General features: G+C 33.8%; 1 protein-coding gene across 1 annotated transcript in view; it reads right to left on the reverse strand.

Moving 5' to 3' along the window:
• Positions 1-1,988: 1,988 nt before the first annotated feature.
• Positions 1,989-18,631, reverse strand: part of CSMD3 (CUB and Sushi multiple domains 3) — a 1,271,497-nt gene continuing 1,254,854 nt past the window's right edge. The window contains exons 66-70 of the mRNA XM_026454566.1: positions 15,252-15,410; positions 12,428-12,540; positions 9,561-9,648; positions 5,985-6,120; positions 1,989-2,148 (exon numbers count right to left, since the gene is read on the reverse strand). Coding sequence (XP_026310351.1) covers positions 1,989-2,148; positions 5,985-6,120; positions 9,561-9,648; positions 12,428-12,540; positions 15,252-15,410 — 656 coding nt within the window. The remainder of the gene's footprint in view (positions 2,149-5,984; positions 6,121-9,560; positions 9,649-12,427; positions 12,541-15,251; positions 15,411-18,631) is intronic.

An 18,631-nucleotide genomic window follows, 5' to 3' on the forward strand; every position in this document is an offset into this window, starting at 1 on the left:
GCTCATATTTCATTATGTTGCTAACTAAATGCATAGAATATGCAGTTTGGGAACTTTTAAAAACAACAAATGAATGTGCACTGGTCATTTCTTTTACTAACCTGAACAGTTGCAGTTTATTTTTGGGAAGAAAAAACACATTTTACAAAAGCAATTATCCGTTTTTATTTTGTTTACATTGCACTGAAAATTTACATCATACTTTTACAAAGTTTCTTTTCATAAAAATATACTTCTTTACAAAAGTGTATGCATTAATATAAGAGGAGTAGCCAGTTGCGGAAGAAACATTGTTTAAACAAGATCTTAAATGTATTAGCCTTAACATTAATGAATGAACCATTGTTATTGCAGTCATTTGAATAAACAAGAATAAATAACTGATGGCATAAAATTTAAAACTGCATCCTGCCAGTAGAGTACAATGTTGAGAAAATTGTATGAATTTCCAAAACAATGTATCTCAAAGTGGTTTACAAGAAATTCACTAAATGTTGTAGAGATAGATCCAAGCAGCGCTCCCAGGTGCAAGGGTTTCTCTTAGGCACTCTGTCTCATGATACAAAAAGTGGAGACTGTTCACAGAGTTATCCATATTTGAAAGGGACAACAACAAAAAGTTGACACTGGGTACATGATTTCATTCAATGAAGTAAAACATGCTATAAAAGGAAGATGATGACCTGTTAAATAAAAATGCTGGCATTGCTGTATGATACAGTTGAAATGAGCCACCAATAACTTACAAATACATATCTTAATTTGACATTGAAAGAAACCTGTTGTATCTGAAACTTGGTGTTTAAGAATAAAGGTACAGAAATTTAAAAATATATAAATATATGATAAGTCCACAATTTTAGGCAATAAATTTATATTGGTGATTTATAATAACAATTTTTTTCAGTCATTATGTTTAGTGGCTAAACCAAAATGTTTTTCCAATCCATTGTTAAAAGAAAGTTAAAAGTGTCAAAATAACAGTAAATTTGAAGACTCAGCTGGAAGGAAATGTAGATATAGAGTAGATTATTAGGACATTTTATTTGGTCTTTCAAAAATATTGTAAAATGAAGACTGGTAAGTTTGGTGTCTCAGATAACTGTAAAATAATAATCTTTCTAGACAGTTTTTGCCAGCCAAATGGTTTTCGGGTGACAAAACATATTGAAGCTACTATCACATTTGGGATTAAAAAAAATAAAAATAAATAGGAAAAAAAAACATATTGAAGCATGGAGTTAAACACTACCCCATAGCTCACTGAATAATACTGGTTACTCCATAATGGGGAAATCGGGAGGGTAGCACAATGAACTTGCCATTTGCAGAAACTATGACAACCAGTCTAAAAGGAGAAGAGCAATACGATACTAAAGAATAAAAAACAGAAAGATTCAAATTGGAATGGGCAACCTTATTTCTTCTGAGACATAAATTAAATCGAAAACATTTAAAGTCATAACTCAATCTTAAATAAGGAAAACAATGCCTCAATTAACAAGAATGAATGGCAGATAGAGTGGTATGAAAGACAGATTTGTGGGCATGATGTAGCTCAGGACAGTTAAAGAGAAGTCAGTGATCTATTGACTCTTGTAAGTATAGCTCTTATTTCTACCCTATATCTTTTTTTTTTAAACCCAGTCCCTCTAATATAGTTTATAAAGCACAGAAATACTGATAGTGGATGCTCCTCCAATATATGCAAATAAGTTTATGTTTTAGAATAATCTCCTTTTTAAAAAAAGCAAATAAACTGTGAGTAAGCACTCTCAGAGTGCAGCCAAATTTCTGTAAAACTCTCCATGGTAAACATGAAGAATTATGGTCCAGTTTATGAAAAAACACTCTTTTGTATCATTCCTCAGGAAAAGGTGACCCAGCAAGTCCTGAAAAGTGTGCTTTAATTTGTTTAGCAGTGAACTAAATGTGCACTGTTTTGTGTGTCGATTTCCAAGCTTCTGAAGAAGGCAAAGGTTGCCTCGTTATACCATTGTGCAAACCGTGTTCAAGTTGGGATCAAATCGTACGGCCTTCCCTTCCACTGATTTCGTGTTGGTGTCATACATGGGATTTTCAAAAGCTGCTTGGCCATTGTTATTTTCATGAACTGAACATCCTGTATACTGTGTTTTAGGTGCAGTCCTGTTGATGAGAACATTGATTAGCTATGTGTTAACTTTCTTCAAGAAATACCAAACTACAGCTCAAACGTAACTTACAGCGTTAGCAAATAATGTAACTTAAAAATATTGAGACATTATTAACACAGTAAGTCAACTTTGAACAATTTCCTTGTTACTTTAAAAACCTGGGTAACTTTTAATTTTACATATAATACATAGTTATATACAGCATCAATATTAGTGACATAAATATAAATACATGATATGATAGCTATAATAAATTTTTTTTACAAAATTAGGAATTATTATGACTTATCATTTATAGTGTAAATAATGATGATGGATTTAAGTCTCATTGCTATTTATTTGTTCATCAAATATTTACTGAACATCTATTACGCACCAGTCATGATTCTAGGCATTGGGTATATAATTTTTTTTTAAAAGACTAGTCTTTACTTTCAGGGAATTCACACTGTAGTGATAGAAAATAAGGATAAATTAAAAATAAATAAAACCAAAAATAGTAGCTAATGAGAATTATTATAATGAAAAGGAAAATACTTAATATGAAAAGTAACTGGAAGCCACTTTAGGAAAGGTAATAGAAAAAAGTATGTTTTAGGAGGTAAAATTTAATCTGAAACTTGAATTAAAAGTTTGTTCCACACTAAAAAGAGAAGGAGATTCCCTGAAAAGTACACAATTAATGCTGAGGCCTAATTTGGAAAGGTTCTTTGGAGTATCCCAAAACATGAACACTCAATTTTATTTTTTAAATGGTACACATTAAAGTATGCAAATTCAAAAAGTCAAAGAAGAAATGGCTACACTCATACTAAAGTACAGAAAATAGTTTCTAAAAGATTACTGACACTAAGTTAACCAGACACATGAATTCTGGGTTGGTTGGTTGAGGATGCTAGTCTTGAAATTCTGATTCATTGCTTTATTTCTTCAACCTTTGACTAATGCTAATCTTGTTTATCTTTCCCATAAAGCATGTATAACTTGCTCACATTTGTAATGGAAGAAAGACAGACTTGCTGCTATTTGCTTCTGGGGCCTAATTCCTAAAAAGGATATATCTTAAAATAAATTCGTTTCTCAACTCTAGTGTTGTTTATACTGAACAATCAAATTTCAACTATTAATTTTATTGTAATTTGTAATTGCCATTATATTATTTTACTATCACTAATGTATTTTCTGAATTTGTCTATATTTCCAAAATATTAGGTGATTTCTATGACAATAATTACAAAGGAAACTACCTTAGGTTTATTGGGAGAAAGCTAATAACTTGCTCTTACTAGGTGTGTCTAATACTATAACTCTACTGGATCACATTTTTTTTTCAAAACTAGATCTAAAATAAAAACCAAAGCAACATCATTGCATTCTAATTAGGTAATAATCATGAAGATACAAAATAATTGCCCCTTCTTAATATTCAACAACAACTTGAAGGAAAATATCATCAAGATTTAAAACTTCACACCATGAATAAAATTTAACTCAAAATGAATCAAAGCCCTAAACACAAGAGCTAAATCAATAAAACTCTTAGGAAAAACACATGGCCTTGAATTTGGCAATGGTTTCTTGGATTTGACATCAAAAGTACAGGTAAGAGGAAAAAAAATAAATTTAACTTCATCAAATGGAAAACTTTTGTACATCGAAGAACACTCTCAAGACAGTGAAAATATAACCCATGGAAAGGGAGAAAATATTTGCAAAACATATATCTGATAAGGGCCTAGTGTCTAAAATATATGGAGAATTCTTACAATCAAATAAGATGAACAACCCAAGTTATATATGAACAAACTGCTTGAATAGGCATTTCAACAAAGATGGACAAAGGGCCAACAAGCACATAAAAAGATGCTCAACATCACTTATAATTATGAAAATGGAAATCAAAACCACAATTAGATAAAGCTTCACATACACTGGGATGGCTATAATGAAAAACAAAGACAAACAAAAGCCCCCAAAACCCAGAAAATAACAAGTGTTGGTTAGGCTCTGGACAAAGCAAAACCTTTATCCATTATCGACAGTAGTGGAAAATCGTGCCACTGCTGTGTAGAACAGCTTGACGGTTACTCAGTAAATTAAACATTGAATTGCCACATATTCCCACAATTTCATCCCTGGGTATATACCAAAAAGAACTGAAAATGAGTGTTCAAACAAAAACTTATACACAAATGTGTACAGCAGCACTATTCACAGTAGTCAAAAGGTGGAAACAACTCAAATGTCCATCAATTGATGAATGGACACATTCATCCATACAATGGAATTTGATTTAGCCATATAAGAGAATGACGTACTGATGCATGCTATAACATGGATAAAATTGGAAAACATTTTGCTAAGTTTAAGAAGCCAGATACAAAATGTCACATATTGTATGATTCCATTCATGTAAAATATATGCAGAACAAGCAAACAGATTTGTAGTTACCTGCAGCTGGATGAGGGGAGTGAGGAGTGACAACTTAATGAGTACAGTTTCCCTTTGGCATTTTTGGGGTTCCAAAATATTTTGGAAATATACAGTAATGATGGTTGTATGGGACTGCGAATGCACTAAATGCCACTGAATCGTAGTCTTTAAAATGGTTAAAATGGTAAAGTTTATGTCATATCTATTTTACCACAATTTTTAAAAAGTTGACCTAGGTTGTCCTATAAATAAATGTAGTGATTATTCTTTATCTATCAATAAAATCTGATATTGGCTAGACCTAAGTAGCTGGGAATTCATATTCAGTACACATTTATATAATATTAAATAAATCATTCTTAGATGTTGCAGAATGACCCCAAATGAAAATATCAATTTTGCGGTGGCTCACACCTGTAATCCCAGCACTTTGGGAGGCCGAGGCAGGTGGATCACCAGGTCAGGAGATTGAGACCATCCTGGCTAACAAGATGAAACTCTATCTCTACTAAAAATACAAAAAATTAGCTGAGCATGGTGGCAGGTGCCTGTAGTCCCAGCTGCTGCTTGGGAGACTGAGGCAGGAGAATGGTGTGAACCCGGGAGGTGGAGCTTGCAGTGAGCTGAGATTGTGCTACTGCACTCCATCCTGGGTAACAGAGCAAGACTCCGTCTCAAAAAAAAAAAAAAAAAAAAAATCAGTTTTGGAGGAAAGGCATTTAGGTTATAGTCATTTAATTATCTGGCTACCCACATATTTTCTCTTAATAAGGGAGTGTCCCAAATAGTGGGACATAGTAAAGCATTCACCAGGATTTGTAATGGACTGAGAGAACAGGATCTACTAATAGTATGTACAGCTATATATTAGATCTATCACAGATATATTAATTGCAATTCACCAAAAAGCAACAGAAGATGAATGAGTAGATTAGAGGATTTTGCCATCTGTCTGCCTGGGTAAAATCAGTTAGTGTTTTTATGTGAACTAAGAGGTTTGAACACAAGCTTCTTCCTAGTTTTCTAAATGTATCTGGCAGTAGATATTACCTCTTCAATTTAAACTTTAACCTAGATTTTCTGTCTCTAAAGTCTCATTATAGATAATGTAGAAATAACTTTTACAATTAGGTCCATGTCAGGAAATTGACAGGCAAAAGAAAGGTTACACTGAATACTTGTGCAATTTAAAAGAGCACTTTTGTTACGTTGTATGTAGTGTTGCAGGGGTGGTTAGGGGAAATAAGTTTTTCAATGGCTATAGCAATAGTTAGCACACAGAGATTTCAACAACACAGAAAAAATCTGAAATTAAGATTTGAGCTACAGCAGCAGAAATATATATGAAAAAAAGATTTGGGAAACATTTTGTAGCTAAAAATCAATGAGCTTACCTTTGTTTATAAAGATAAAATCCAAATCCTGCAAATATAAGTGCAAAAAAAGGCACAAGAATAGCAATGGCCACAGAACTACTATTTGTACCATGAGGCTGATTTGAAGAATTTAAACCTTCTGATATATTCAGTCCTACAAAATAAAAAATAAATTACAAATACAAAATCAACTTTTTATCATAATTAATTTCTACTCCCATGAATCAATTAATTTCTTCCATTCTCAAGACATCTACCTGGAAATCACATAGTAAACAAAAATAATTCATGAAACTCCTTCAACTCATTTTCACATATGTTTGGACAATGCCTTTTATGTTTTTCCAGGAAAGGGTAGAGACTGAAAAATAAGCAGAGTCCCTGAACTAAGGAGTTTATACAATAGTGGGAAGATGTATGGAGATACTAATAAGTGTATATATCAAGCATGAATTAACGGTCAATGTGTTTTAGAAAGGAAAGGAGTAATTCTGGAGGACATACAACATTGACTTGAAAAATCATCATAAGCCTAGAAGTGGGAAGGTAAGTGACTTAGGTAGTGGATGTGACAAGCACTGACATGAGATAGGAGTGGGAGGTTAAAACAATAAACTATGGCTAGACTATAAAGGGGAATAAATATCATTCTGATGAACCCAAACTTTTTTTTCTTTTTTTCTTTTTCTTGAGACACGGTCTCACTTTGTCACCCAGGCTGCAGTGCATTGGAGTGGTCATGGCTGACTGCAGCCTCCACCTCCCTGGCTCAAGCGATCTTCCTGTCTCAGCCTCTCAAGTAGCTGGGACTGCAGGCACATGCAATCACACCTGGCTAACTTTTGTATTTTTTGTAGACATGGGGTTTCACCATGTTGCCCATGCTGATCTTGAACTCCTGAACTCAAGTGATCCACCTGCCTTAGCTTCCCAAAGTGCTGGGATTATAGGCATGAGCGATGGCACCTGGCCAGAGTTACTATCCACCTCAGTGAGGAACAAATGAAGGTGCTTAGAAATAAAAGACCCAGTGATATGACATGAGGTTTAGAACATGACTGTAGTAGGATGGACTTCAGGGAATACAAACTGCAATCAGGTGTAGTTAGAAGATTGTAGTGACAATTGAGATTAAAAAAAAAAAAGGAATTAAAATTTAAACTAGAGCACTAGGAAGCTAGAAAGTGCATGGGACAATAGATTTGAGGAAGATTTCTTAATGAAAATTAACAGAACTTGTTTATGTGGATGTAAGAGGCAAGAAGACACAGGATTACAAGTATTCTACTTGAAGCTCAGTAAATGCCGATGGCATCCGCAGAGTTAGGAAATGACAAAATCCGTGTTTGTCTACACATTTGCACAGGAATCTGGGAAAAGGAAATAGCTAGCAGTTCTTTCTCAAAAGGAAATAGTTCCTTTGTTATGGGTTCTGCTTCAGACTTGTAGTGTTTGAGACACTTTGGAGAATATTACATGAAAATATTCAGCACTAAATTACACAACTGTATAAATGCACTATGTTAATGAGTGTTTCATCCTGTTTTTAAGACGAACGCGGGCAGGATGTGATGTAAATGGCATCTTATTATTTTTCATGTAGAGAAAGCTAATTTATATTTTTGATGAACAGTTACATTTAACTAAACCTCACCTTTGTCGAGGTTAAAGAAAATTAGTATCTTACTTTTCACCTTATTTTTCCTGTGACATAGTACAGCTATGTAAAAGTTCAAAATTTTTAAAAAGTTCATTTTTGGCCTGTAATCCCAGCACTTTGAGAGGCCAGAGGGCAGATCACCTGAGTTCCGGAGTTTGAGACCCACCTGGCCAACATGGTGAAACCCTGTTTTACTAAAAATACATAGGCAGTCATGGTGGCTAATTCCAGCTGGCATTGTGGTGTGCATGGTGACCTGTAATCCCAGCAACTTGGGAGGCTGAAACAGGAGATCCCCTTGAATCGGGGAGGCAGAGGTTGCAGTGAGCCAAGACTGCACCATTGCACTCCAGCCTGGGTGATAAGAGCATGACTCTGTATCAAAAAAAAAAAGTTAATTTCTTTTTTTTTTTTTTTGAAAGAAAAAAAGTTACATTTTATTATAAATTTTATTAATTATATTAAGAGATAATCCACACAACAAAAAAATCTAATGGCCAATAAAAGTGAAAAATGACTCATTCTCATTAATGACCTGGCAAAGGGCAAGTGAAAACAGATAAGTCTTTGCATTCTAATCAAATTGGTAGAAATTTTAAAACCTGGCGATACCAACCATTGGCAAGGGAAGACAGAAACTTGAATTTTATGCACTTCTGCTAGAATTGTAAAATGATATACCCATTTGGAGGAACATTACAACAATATATCACAAACTTGGAAATGTTTATACACACAATCTATGACTTAGTAATTCTCTTTTTAGGTATGTCTTAATAATTCTAAATCAAACTAAGTTAACTTGGAGAACAAATGCTGATACCCAAGCCATTCTGCAGAACTATTAAGTTAGAATATCCAGAGCAGGGAAGAGATCCCAGCACCACAATTTTTTTTTTTAAATTGTCACAAGGATATTTATATTTAATAAACTTCAACAACCAAGTTATAGACACGTGGCAATCCACATATTGTAGAAATTGAAGCAAAATGAAACAGGTAAGAAGCTGCTAACTCACTACATTAACAATTTTAGAGCCCTTTATAGAAAAAAATACTTAAATTCTACCACTGAAAGCTAAATATTGGAAAATAAATCAGAAGATATTCTATGTGGAGTTCTTTTTTTTTTTAATTTTTATTTTTATTATACTTTAAGTTCTAGGGTACATGTGCATAACGTGCAGGTTTGTTACATATGTATACATGTGCCATGTAAAGTTAATTTCTTAAAAGATAAATGTCAAATAATAATTTTTAGAGCCTGAATTTATTCTTAGTGTATCCCTGTCACAGTATAAATAATGGGAGACGGTAGACCTTAGGATAATTATACACCAAAAGCTATGTGTATAAACACATTCTTGCAAGACCATTAAAGGTTTACATATATATAGAAGAGTTGGAAATAAAAATGACAAAGTTCTTTGCTTCCCATTGCAGAAAATTTACATATTTGAAGAGCACCAAGTCCCCAAAAGGGGCCCATTCCTCAAAGTTATTTTCTCTTTCCAGACCCTATGAGTTTCTGAAAGTGTCACTGCATTTTCAGAGGAGTGAAAACTGTGACAATATTCAAACTGAAGAAAAGTAGCACAGTTCTCATGAGATACGATAAAATAATTTACAGTTTAATATTTTCTTTTTTATCTATATCACTTTTTCTCCTTTTTGTGTGCTTAAAGGCAAGTCAGTTTGTCATATTTATTAGAAATATCATGAAAATCTAAACACTGTACAGAGTTGGTACATAAAGATCCGATATTTTGTAGAATGTCATTATTTAAAAGGGTTATCAAAGGAATAATGCATAGTCCTGGCAGTGCAGAATTTACAATGTAGTAAGTGTGCCTAATGTACAGAATCCACAGTCTTTTTTTTATCATGTCTGGAATAATAACAGAAGTTCATGAAAATCAAAATGAATAAATTACCCAGTCTTTGTAGGCCAAATTGTCCATAATCTTTGCCTTGAATAAATCCTTGAAATACATAAGTAGCTCCATCAGGCTCAGCAGAAACCTAAAAATATTTAAAGAACCAAATATATTTGAATACTGGTCATAGCTATGTTTTCCCAGCCTTAATAAATACACAATTTTATTCTGAAATGAATATTATCACAAGTTCCTTTCTTCTATATTTTCCTCCTTTGCAAAACATAGCACATTGTGCACATTTTCCATCATTAAAAGCAAAAGTAAATTTTCTAATTTGAAGTAATTATGATATACAAAAAAGAGATTGGTTATGAATGTATGATACAGAGTTATAGATTTCTTATAGGTTAAGACATCTGCTGTCAATAAAAAGCAATGACATGATGAAATACAATGATCAATTAAAAATTAAAACATAAAAATACTGTACTTTGTAAATTCTATTACTGTTCCACATCCCCGCTCCCTCAATCTTCATGAGAAGAGTTTACTCCCTATCTCATTGAGTTGGGGCTTGGTCCTGTAACTTGCTTGGGCCTCTGGAGCGTGGGGTTGGGATTGACAATAGTTCAGTTGCAAGCCTAGGCCTTAAGAGCCATACTTCCCATCACACCAAGTGGAAGAAGCCAGCCACAAAAGGCCACATATTATATGATTCCATTCATATGAAAGTCAGAACAGGGAAATCTATACAGACAGAAAATAGATTAGTGGTTACTTAGAGCTGATTTGCGAATGTAAGGCAGGGATTGATAGCTAAAGGCTGTGGAGTTTCTTTATAACATGAAGAAAGTATTCTAGTCTGGGAGAGGTGGCTCATGCCTGTAATTCCAACACTTTGGGAGGCGAAGGCGGGCGAATCACTTGAGGTCAGGAGTTTGAGAGCAGCCTAGCCAACATGGCGAAACCCCCATCTCTACTAAAATTACAAAAATTAGCCAGAGGTGGTGGTGTGTGTCTGTAATCCCAGCTACTCAGGAGGCTGAGGCAGGAGAATCCCTTGAGCCTGGGAGGTGGAGGTTGTAGTGAGCCAAGATCATGCCAGTGCACTCCAGCCTGGGCAACAGAGTAAGACTCTGCTCAAAAAAAAAAAAGAAAGTATTTTAAAATCAGCTATGATGAGGGTTACATATATGTGTGCATATACTAAAAACCACTGAATTGCACATTTTTAAGTGGGTGAATTGTAGGATATGTGACTTATATCTACATTGAGCTGCAAGAAAAAGGCATAAGTCAATGGATTTGAACTTATTTCAGAATCCCAGCTTATTTCAGAACCACTTGCTCCTCTGAGAGTTTTGGACTTCTGACAAGAGAAGTACACGCTCTAGGCAGCAAGTGCCCTTTCAGACGCTGCCCCAAAATGAGATGATAAGACATGAAGACCTGTACTTAATACCACAGCCTCAAGTAGTGCCTCCACAGCTAACCCATTACAAATGACAAATAACTACATACTTATTATTGTTTGACCCAGAGGCTTCATGGCTATGTCTAAAGTTGCCAATGCTAAATACTACATGCGCCTTGCATTTGTATAAAATATTATATTTAAAAAGTACTTTCTATACATAATGTAATTTGATCTCATAAGTAAAACAGGAAATGTTACATTTCAGCAATTCCTACTACTAAGTAGTAAAGTGATGAATCCTGAAGTTTGTGTTAATTAATGGCAATTAGTTACTTAAGTCATGAACATTATTATAAAAGTCGTAAAAATCTTGAATCCTCACTCTAAAAAGCAAAGGATACCAAACCACCCGTGGAAGTCTGACATTTCACAACAAGTGATTTATTCTTTATTATCAGATATTATACTCTGGGTGTGGCCACTTTAAAAAAATAAAGTACTTCTAAGGAGAAGCTCAAACTCTAATATCTTATTGAATCAATTCACTTTGTTTCCTACATAAAATAATACAATTAAACAATCTGAGTGCATTGAAGATTTGAGTTAGTTCCCAACTCCATGAATACAGAATGCAGAAATAGGATGAACACTTTTTTTTCCTCAGGAACTAAACTTATTGAAGCTTACTAGATAGTAGGTTTCTTGAACTTATTGAAGGCTTATTGAAACTTATCAAAGGCTACTACATAGTAGCCTATGACCCACTACAGTATCTTCTTTACCATTAAGTTTTCCTTACAAAAAAAAAGACTTGGCACTTGAGAGGATACAGTCAGATTTCTCATGCTGACTCTTCAGCAAAGACTCCTGGCCCTTGTGTTTTCCACTGTCAATCTTAAAACTCCACTCACATAAATCACTTAATAGAAGAAGTGACTCCATGGTGAAGCTACAGTAACTGTCTCCCCACAGGAAGCAGCTCACATAAGTTCCTTTTCGTGGACTTTATAAAATAGCCTAAATTCATGCTTCAATATAACAGGAATATTTAATTTTCTGATGCACTTTCTAAATATGTTGCATATTCCTTAAGTAGTAGTGGTTCCAAAGATTGAATTATATTTTATACAGATTTATTTATCATAGTGCTGACTGTAGATGGAATGTATTTGATGAAATCAGTGAAAAACTAAATGCAGATCAGCACACACACACATACACACACCCACATCCACCCATACCCCTCCCACACACACATACAGCCCCCAACACACACATGCATACACCCACCCCCACACCATACACACACGAAAAAAGTAAGCAAAGCACATCAGAATCCAGTATTCCTAGGCTCGTACTTTAGAATACTAAATATTTATATTTACTAATATATATGTATGTGTATGTATTCATAATTAGCTAAATTTAGAAAACTCTCCTTTCCTGAACAAGCTATAAATTTATCATTAAAATCAGCAGCAGATGTTAAAATAACTATACTTACAAAGCCATCCATTGCCCAATTTTCTTCCTTCATTTTTTTCACAGAAGCATGAGCAGGTACTTTAATAAGATATATGCGTAACATTAGGCGAGCTTCCTGGCTTTTATATACCCCTGTAAAATGCAAGGACACTTCAGTCTACTTAACTTTGTAAATAGTTATACTTCATTTTATTATCTATCATTCCTTAAATTGATTATGTAAAGATATGTAATAAAAGAAGAAATAAAACAAGGGCAAGTCAAGGATGGCTTAACCTATAATGCTCTTTGCAAATCATGTAATATACATTGATTTATCTGTCTTCTGAAATCCTCAACTTATTTCTTAATTGTAGGGCTTAAATTACCTATGCTATCACAATTAAGCATTAGTGTTCTTAATAACATCATCCCATGATATTCAAAACAAAATGATTTCTTCCCACAATCAGATTCTAAAATTTTTAAGCATACAAATCCAGTGCTAAAATTCCTGATATTTTCCTTAATAATAAATTAGGTGCCAACTATGTGAAAAAAGAGTGATCTAGGTGCTGCTTGAGCTACAGCAGCGTATAGGAATATATGTTGCTCCTATTTTTAAAAATTTCCAACAAAGTACGAGGTATAAGGAGATATAAGTAAGGTAAAGAGCTAAACAAAACACATGAGAGAATGTGATAAATTAAAAGCCAGAGAGAGATCATTTCACACTGGAAGGATCAAGGAATAGTTATTAAGGAAAAGCACTGGAGGGCCAAGCACGGTGGCTCATACCTGTAATGCCAGCACTTTCGGAAGCCAAAGCGGACGGATCGCTTAAGTCCAAAAGTACGAGCTTAGGAGTTCCAGACCAGCCTAAGCAACACGGCAAAACCCTATCTTTACAAAAAAAAAAAAAAAAAAAAAAAAAAAAAATTAATTAGCCAGCCGTGGTGGCACGCACCTGTAGTCCCAGCTGCTCAGGAGGCTGAGGTGGGAGGATGGCTTGAGCCCAGGAGCCAGAGGTTGCAGTGAGCCAAGACGACACCACTGCACTCCAGACTGGGTGACAGAGCAAGATCCCATCTCAAAGAAAAAAAAAAGGTATTTGAACTGGTTCTTAAAAATAAAGTAGGATTTTTAATTTGGGAAGGTAAATACAAGCAATGGCATAAGAAAGAGAAGCAAAAATATATACAATGATTTTTACACAGTAAGTGTTCTAAGGGTGGCAATAAGCTGGAGTGCAAACATGTTTAGGGAAATAATAGAAAATAGGATCTAAGAAAAATATCTGATTAACCGTTGTTTAAAACTTGACTATATTCATTCATTCTAACTTAATTGTTCACCTATGTAATAGGGCACCATAATATGCAGGGTATGAAAAGATAATGAGACATAGATCGTGACCTAAGGTAAATTATAATCAATAGGCGGAAGACATAAAAGTAATCGATAATAATATTGCTGAAAAATCACTACAATTAGTTTATATGGAGACAGTAAGTGAAAGCAAATTAGTCTAATTATTTGTCTTTCCATATATATAGAAAACTCTTCCATCTAGATTAGAATAAGTATACATTTATTTTGGTCTCTTTTATAGAAAATAAAGAAAAACTTTGTTAACACATCAAAGTTAAATAAAGCATTAGCCACAATTGAAATGTATTTAAATGAATGATTCATTCATTTAAAGTTTCTTTTGATTAATATAATGTAATTATATGTATTTTTAAAATTATACTATATATTAAATTCTAATATTTTTACTTTGTGTTTAATGGAGGATCAATCAATAATAAGAATGACACTCAATATATTTTCTTCTAAAACTTATAAAATCAGTGAATATAATTTTATTTTCCATTTCTTACAGCACAAATTATATCATTATTAATATTTATATGGATTGTATATATAGACAAGAATTTTACAGTATATATTTCATATTTGCAATATCAAATATAGTGCCTCATTTTGAAAAATGAGAGCAATTATAATTCAAATGCATTAATTTGAAAATATTTATTGAGGCCTATTTTGTCTCAGATGTTCTGCTAGTCTCTGGGAATACAATATTAAGTTGGAAGGCAAAGAACTTCCTTAGAATTTATTTTATATTGTTAGAATATAGACACATAATAAATAATAAATATAACAAATACAATTTAAAATATTGAAAAGAAAAAAACAGGGTAAGGCTGCCTAAAACTAAGAATATGTCTGACAGCATTTTTAATACAAAGGTTCCTTTAGGTCAGCTCACTGGGAGTATTGCTTGAGGAGGTGACTTTTGAGAGAATATCTGAGTGTTAGGAAAACCAGTGCAATCAAAGATAATGAGAGATGTGTGTACTGGACAGAGAAAACAGAAACTTAAGGAGATTGAGCAGGCTTTGGTTCCCTTATGCCTATTTAAACAAGTATAGCTCTATCTTTATTTGTCTTAAATATTGGATATCCATCTAAACATGGTCATTTGAAGAAATAGTTTTGTGGCCACAGAATAGTTGAGAAATCACTGATTAGTTCTCTGTGGTTTTATGAGAATAGAGAAAGATTTAGTTGCATTCATATCTAAATTAAAAGTTATGATCTAATATATGACATCTAATTCTAGCTACCAAAAATTACTGAAGGAACTTATTTTAAAACTAGTTTTATATTTCTGTAGTAATATTCATTAATCAGTCCAAAAACCAGAAAACCTTGGTTCTGAGTGAATATGAATGTCATCAAAAGCAAATGTATCAAAATAAACATTTCACCATATAAAAAGCATTAATAAAAATGATGAAATCATAATAGAAATAAAGGCATGAAGGTATATTTCATTGCTGTTTGTGTTGCGATACCTGAAAGTAGCAGCTCCATGTTGCTATTGCTCAGTGTTGCGTTAACTCTCCCAGTGGAAGCATTGAAACTAGTAACAGTCAAGGTCATGGGTTGCTTCCTTCCTTTGAAATTGTAAGAGCCTTTCCATATATAATTCTGGGCAAATACATCATCGGGAACTGTGAATAGATTAAATATACTACACATTAATTGTACAATGCCATATAAATGTAAGCATTAAATAGAGTATTAGTTTATTGAATAATGATGTATTGCTAAATACACAATAATGTTGAATGTGTTACAAAATTAATTCTTCATATAAAAGTGTTTCCATTTTTTAGAATAAATCAACATTGTAATAATCTAGATTTGTTCATATGTTATCAATAAGAGAGAAATAGAAAACACCAGTTAAAGACATTAGGTTTATTTTTAGAACCCAGGTAAATATAAACTTCACTTATATTTGGTCTTTTATACAATATATTTCTTTCTGAAGGAAAATAAAATAATTTCACAGCACCATGGCAGTAAAACTATACATAAGTCCCGAGAGGCCTGCTTTTTTTTCAGCAGTGGGAATAGATTTTTAAGAGGAATAGCAAAGAGTCAAATTCCACCTTTGCAGAAAGGTCCTGCAAAATTATCATGAGGCAGTGCTTCTGTGTTCCCCCTTATAGAATACTGAGTTTAGTTCTTCTAATAACAGATGCTCCTGAAGAAGAACCGGGCTCTATCATATTGACAGCTTTGAAGTATACAGGTATTTTTAGAAATTGTCACTAGTATTGTTAGACTCTCAAGGGTGAGAGATATATTGTGGTAGAATCAAAGAAAATTCTAAAGCTCATAAAATTTTCATCTAAAGAAAAAACACTATTTTAGATACTAGCCAAAAAGATTCATTGTATTTATATAAATTATTTATGTAATTTAGAGTTATATAAATTAGTTATGTCAAAGTCTACATAGCTCCTGGGCAGCAGCTAAGAGAAAGTGCATTAATCCGATACCTCACAGCATAGCAGATCCCTAGAAATCATGTATTCAAGGGGCCCAGGTTTCTTTAGATGAATGAGTGAATGAAGTGGATTTAGGAAAAAAAGTCCTTTTTTAAATTTGTCTAACAAGTTATTGATGATTTTTCATCTGATATATGCATGTATCACACTTACCAGTCAGATCACAGGAATTTCTGTTACAAGCTGTGTATTCCCTGAATTCTATTAAACCAAGAAAGCAAAACCACTGTGGCGGATCAGCATAAAAATACCTTAAGAGTTGAGTTTTTACTGAATATTTCAGTAACAACTTTTTATTTCCATGATAATTTATAAGCAATATAGCTCCTTACTTTGATACCATTGCCAACTTCCATTCTTATTACTTTGGAGTAATGTAATCACTGTGTCTTATTCATGATTTTAAATGAAATACTGCTGAAGGTTTTCTCAAATAACATGCTATTTGCCATATAATTTTTATAAATAATTTTACTAAGATTTATAATTTGTTAAGAATTTTTAAAAATTATAAACAGGTGTTGAATTTTATCAAATACTTTCTTTGCAAATATTGCAATTATCATAATTTTTTGCACTTTAATCTCTTAATGTGATACACTACTTTTAAGGATTATTTAAAACTAAAATATCCCTGCATAGCTATGATGAATCCAAATTGGTTCTTGTGGGTGTTAAAGTAAACTAAATATGGCCTGAGAAGGACTCCATAGTTCTATATTTGAGTCCTTGTAGATGAACTGCAACCTAACTTAATAGGCACACAAGATTGAAAACCTAATTTAGGAATATGCACCTGAAACAATAGCTGAGTCTTGGCCAATCCCAGCAGCTGTACTTCCACTATTCACACACTGCTGAGTGTTCAAAATGTGTTCAAATAAGGCAAACACAGAATTGTAACCAATCCAGTTGTTTCTGTCCCTCCCTTCTGATTTCTGTACACTTCCTTTTCTTTGTCTATAAATTTGTTCTGACCACGAGGCACCCTGGAGTCTCTCTGAATCTGCTGTGATTCTGGGGTCTGCTTGATTCACAAATTGTTCATTGCTCAGTTAAACTCCTTTAAATTTAATTCAGCTGAAGATTTCCTTTTCACGTAGATTATCATTACTACAATGTTGAATTTTATTTGCTAAGATTTTATGTAAGATTTTCTCATCTATAATCCTGAGTAAAATGGACCTGAATTTTTTCGCCTTTATAATATCTTTATCTGAGTTATTAGAGATATGTTGAGCCTAGAGAATGAATTTTATTGTCTAGAAGAGTTTTTATATAGCCGGGCGCGGTGGCTCAAGCCTGTAATCCCAGCACTTTGGGAGGCTGAGACGGGCGGATCATGAGGTCAGGAGATCGAGACCATTCTGGCTAACACGGTGAAACCCTGTCTCTACAAAAAAAAAAAAAAAAAACAAAAAAAAAACAAAAACAAAAACAAAAAAAACTAGCCGGGCGAGGTGGCGGGCGCCTGTAGTCCCAGCTACTCCGGAGGCTGAGGCAGGAGAATGGCGTAAACCTGGGAGGCGGAGCTTGCAGTAAGCTGAGATCCGGCCACTGCACTCTAGCCTGGGCGACAGAGCGAGACTCCGTCTCAAAAAAAAAAAAAAAAAAAAAAAAAAAAACACTTGAAAGATCCATTCTATTCTTTAAAATGTAGTGAAACTTATCAGTAGAGCCACATAGACCTCATTTTCTTTGTGGAAATAATTTTAACCAGTTCTTTATTTGCTATAAAATTATTCACATATTATTTTATTAGTTAGTTCTAGTAAGATGTAGTGTTCTAGTAATTTGTCTGCTTTGTGTAAATGTTTTTAAATGTTGATAGTTATTGACAGATTTCCCTTAATATATTTTGAATTTCATTAATCTATGTAGTTATGCTCACATTTTGTTATATTATTTTTACCAGAAATTTTTCTACTTTGTTTCTAAAAAGAATGACATTTAGTTCTGTTGAGATTCTTCTATTGTTTCGGGTGGTTGCTTGTTTTTATTATTACATGATTTCTGCCCTGTTACTGTTATAGTCTTAATGTTCTCTTAAAGGGACACAACTGGCCGGGCGCGGTGGCTCAAGCCTATAATCCCAGCACTTTGGGAGGCCGAGATGGGCGGATCACGAGGTCAGGAGATTGAGACCAGCCCGGCTAACACGGTGAAACCCCGTCTCTACTAAAAAAAATACAAAAAACTAGCTGGGCGGGGTGGCGGGCGCCTATAGTCCCAGCTACTCAGGAGGCTGAGGCGGGAGAATGGCGTAAACCCGGGAGGCGGAGCTTGCAGTGAGCTGAGATCCGGCCACTGCACTCCAGCCTGGGCGACAGAGCAAGACTCTGTCTCAAAAAAAAAAGGGGGGGGGGGGGGGGGGG

This window comes from Piliocolobus tephrosceles, chromosome 7, assembly GCF_002776525.5.
Source record: "Piliocolobus tephrosceles isolate RC106 chromosome 7, ASM277652v3, whole genome shotgun sequence".
Classification (NCBI taxonomy): Eukaryota; Metazoa; Chordata; class Mammalia; order Primates; family Cercopithecidae; genus Piliocolobus; species Piliocolobus tephrosceles.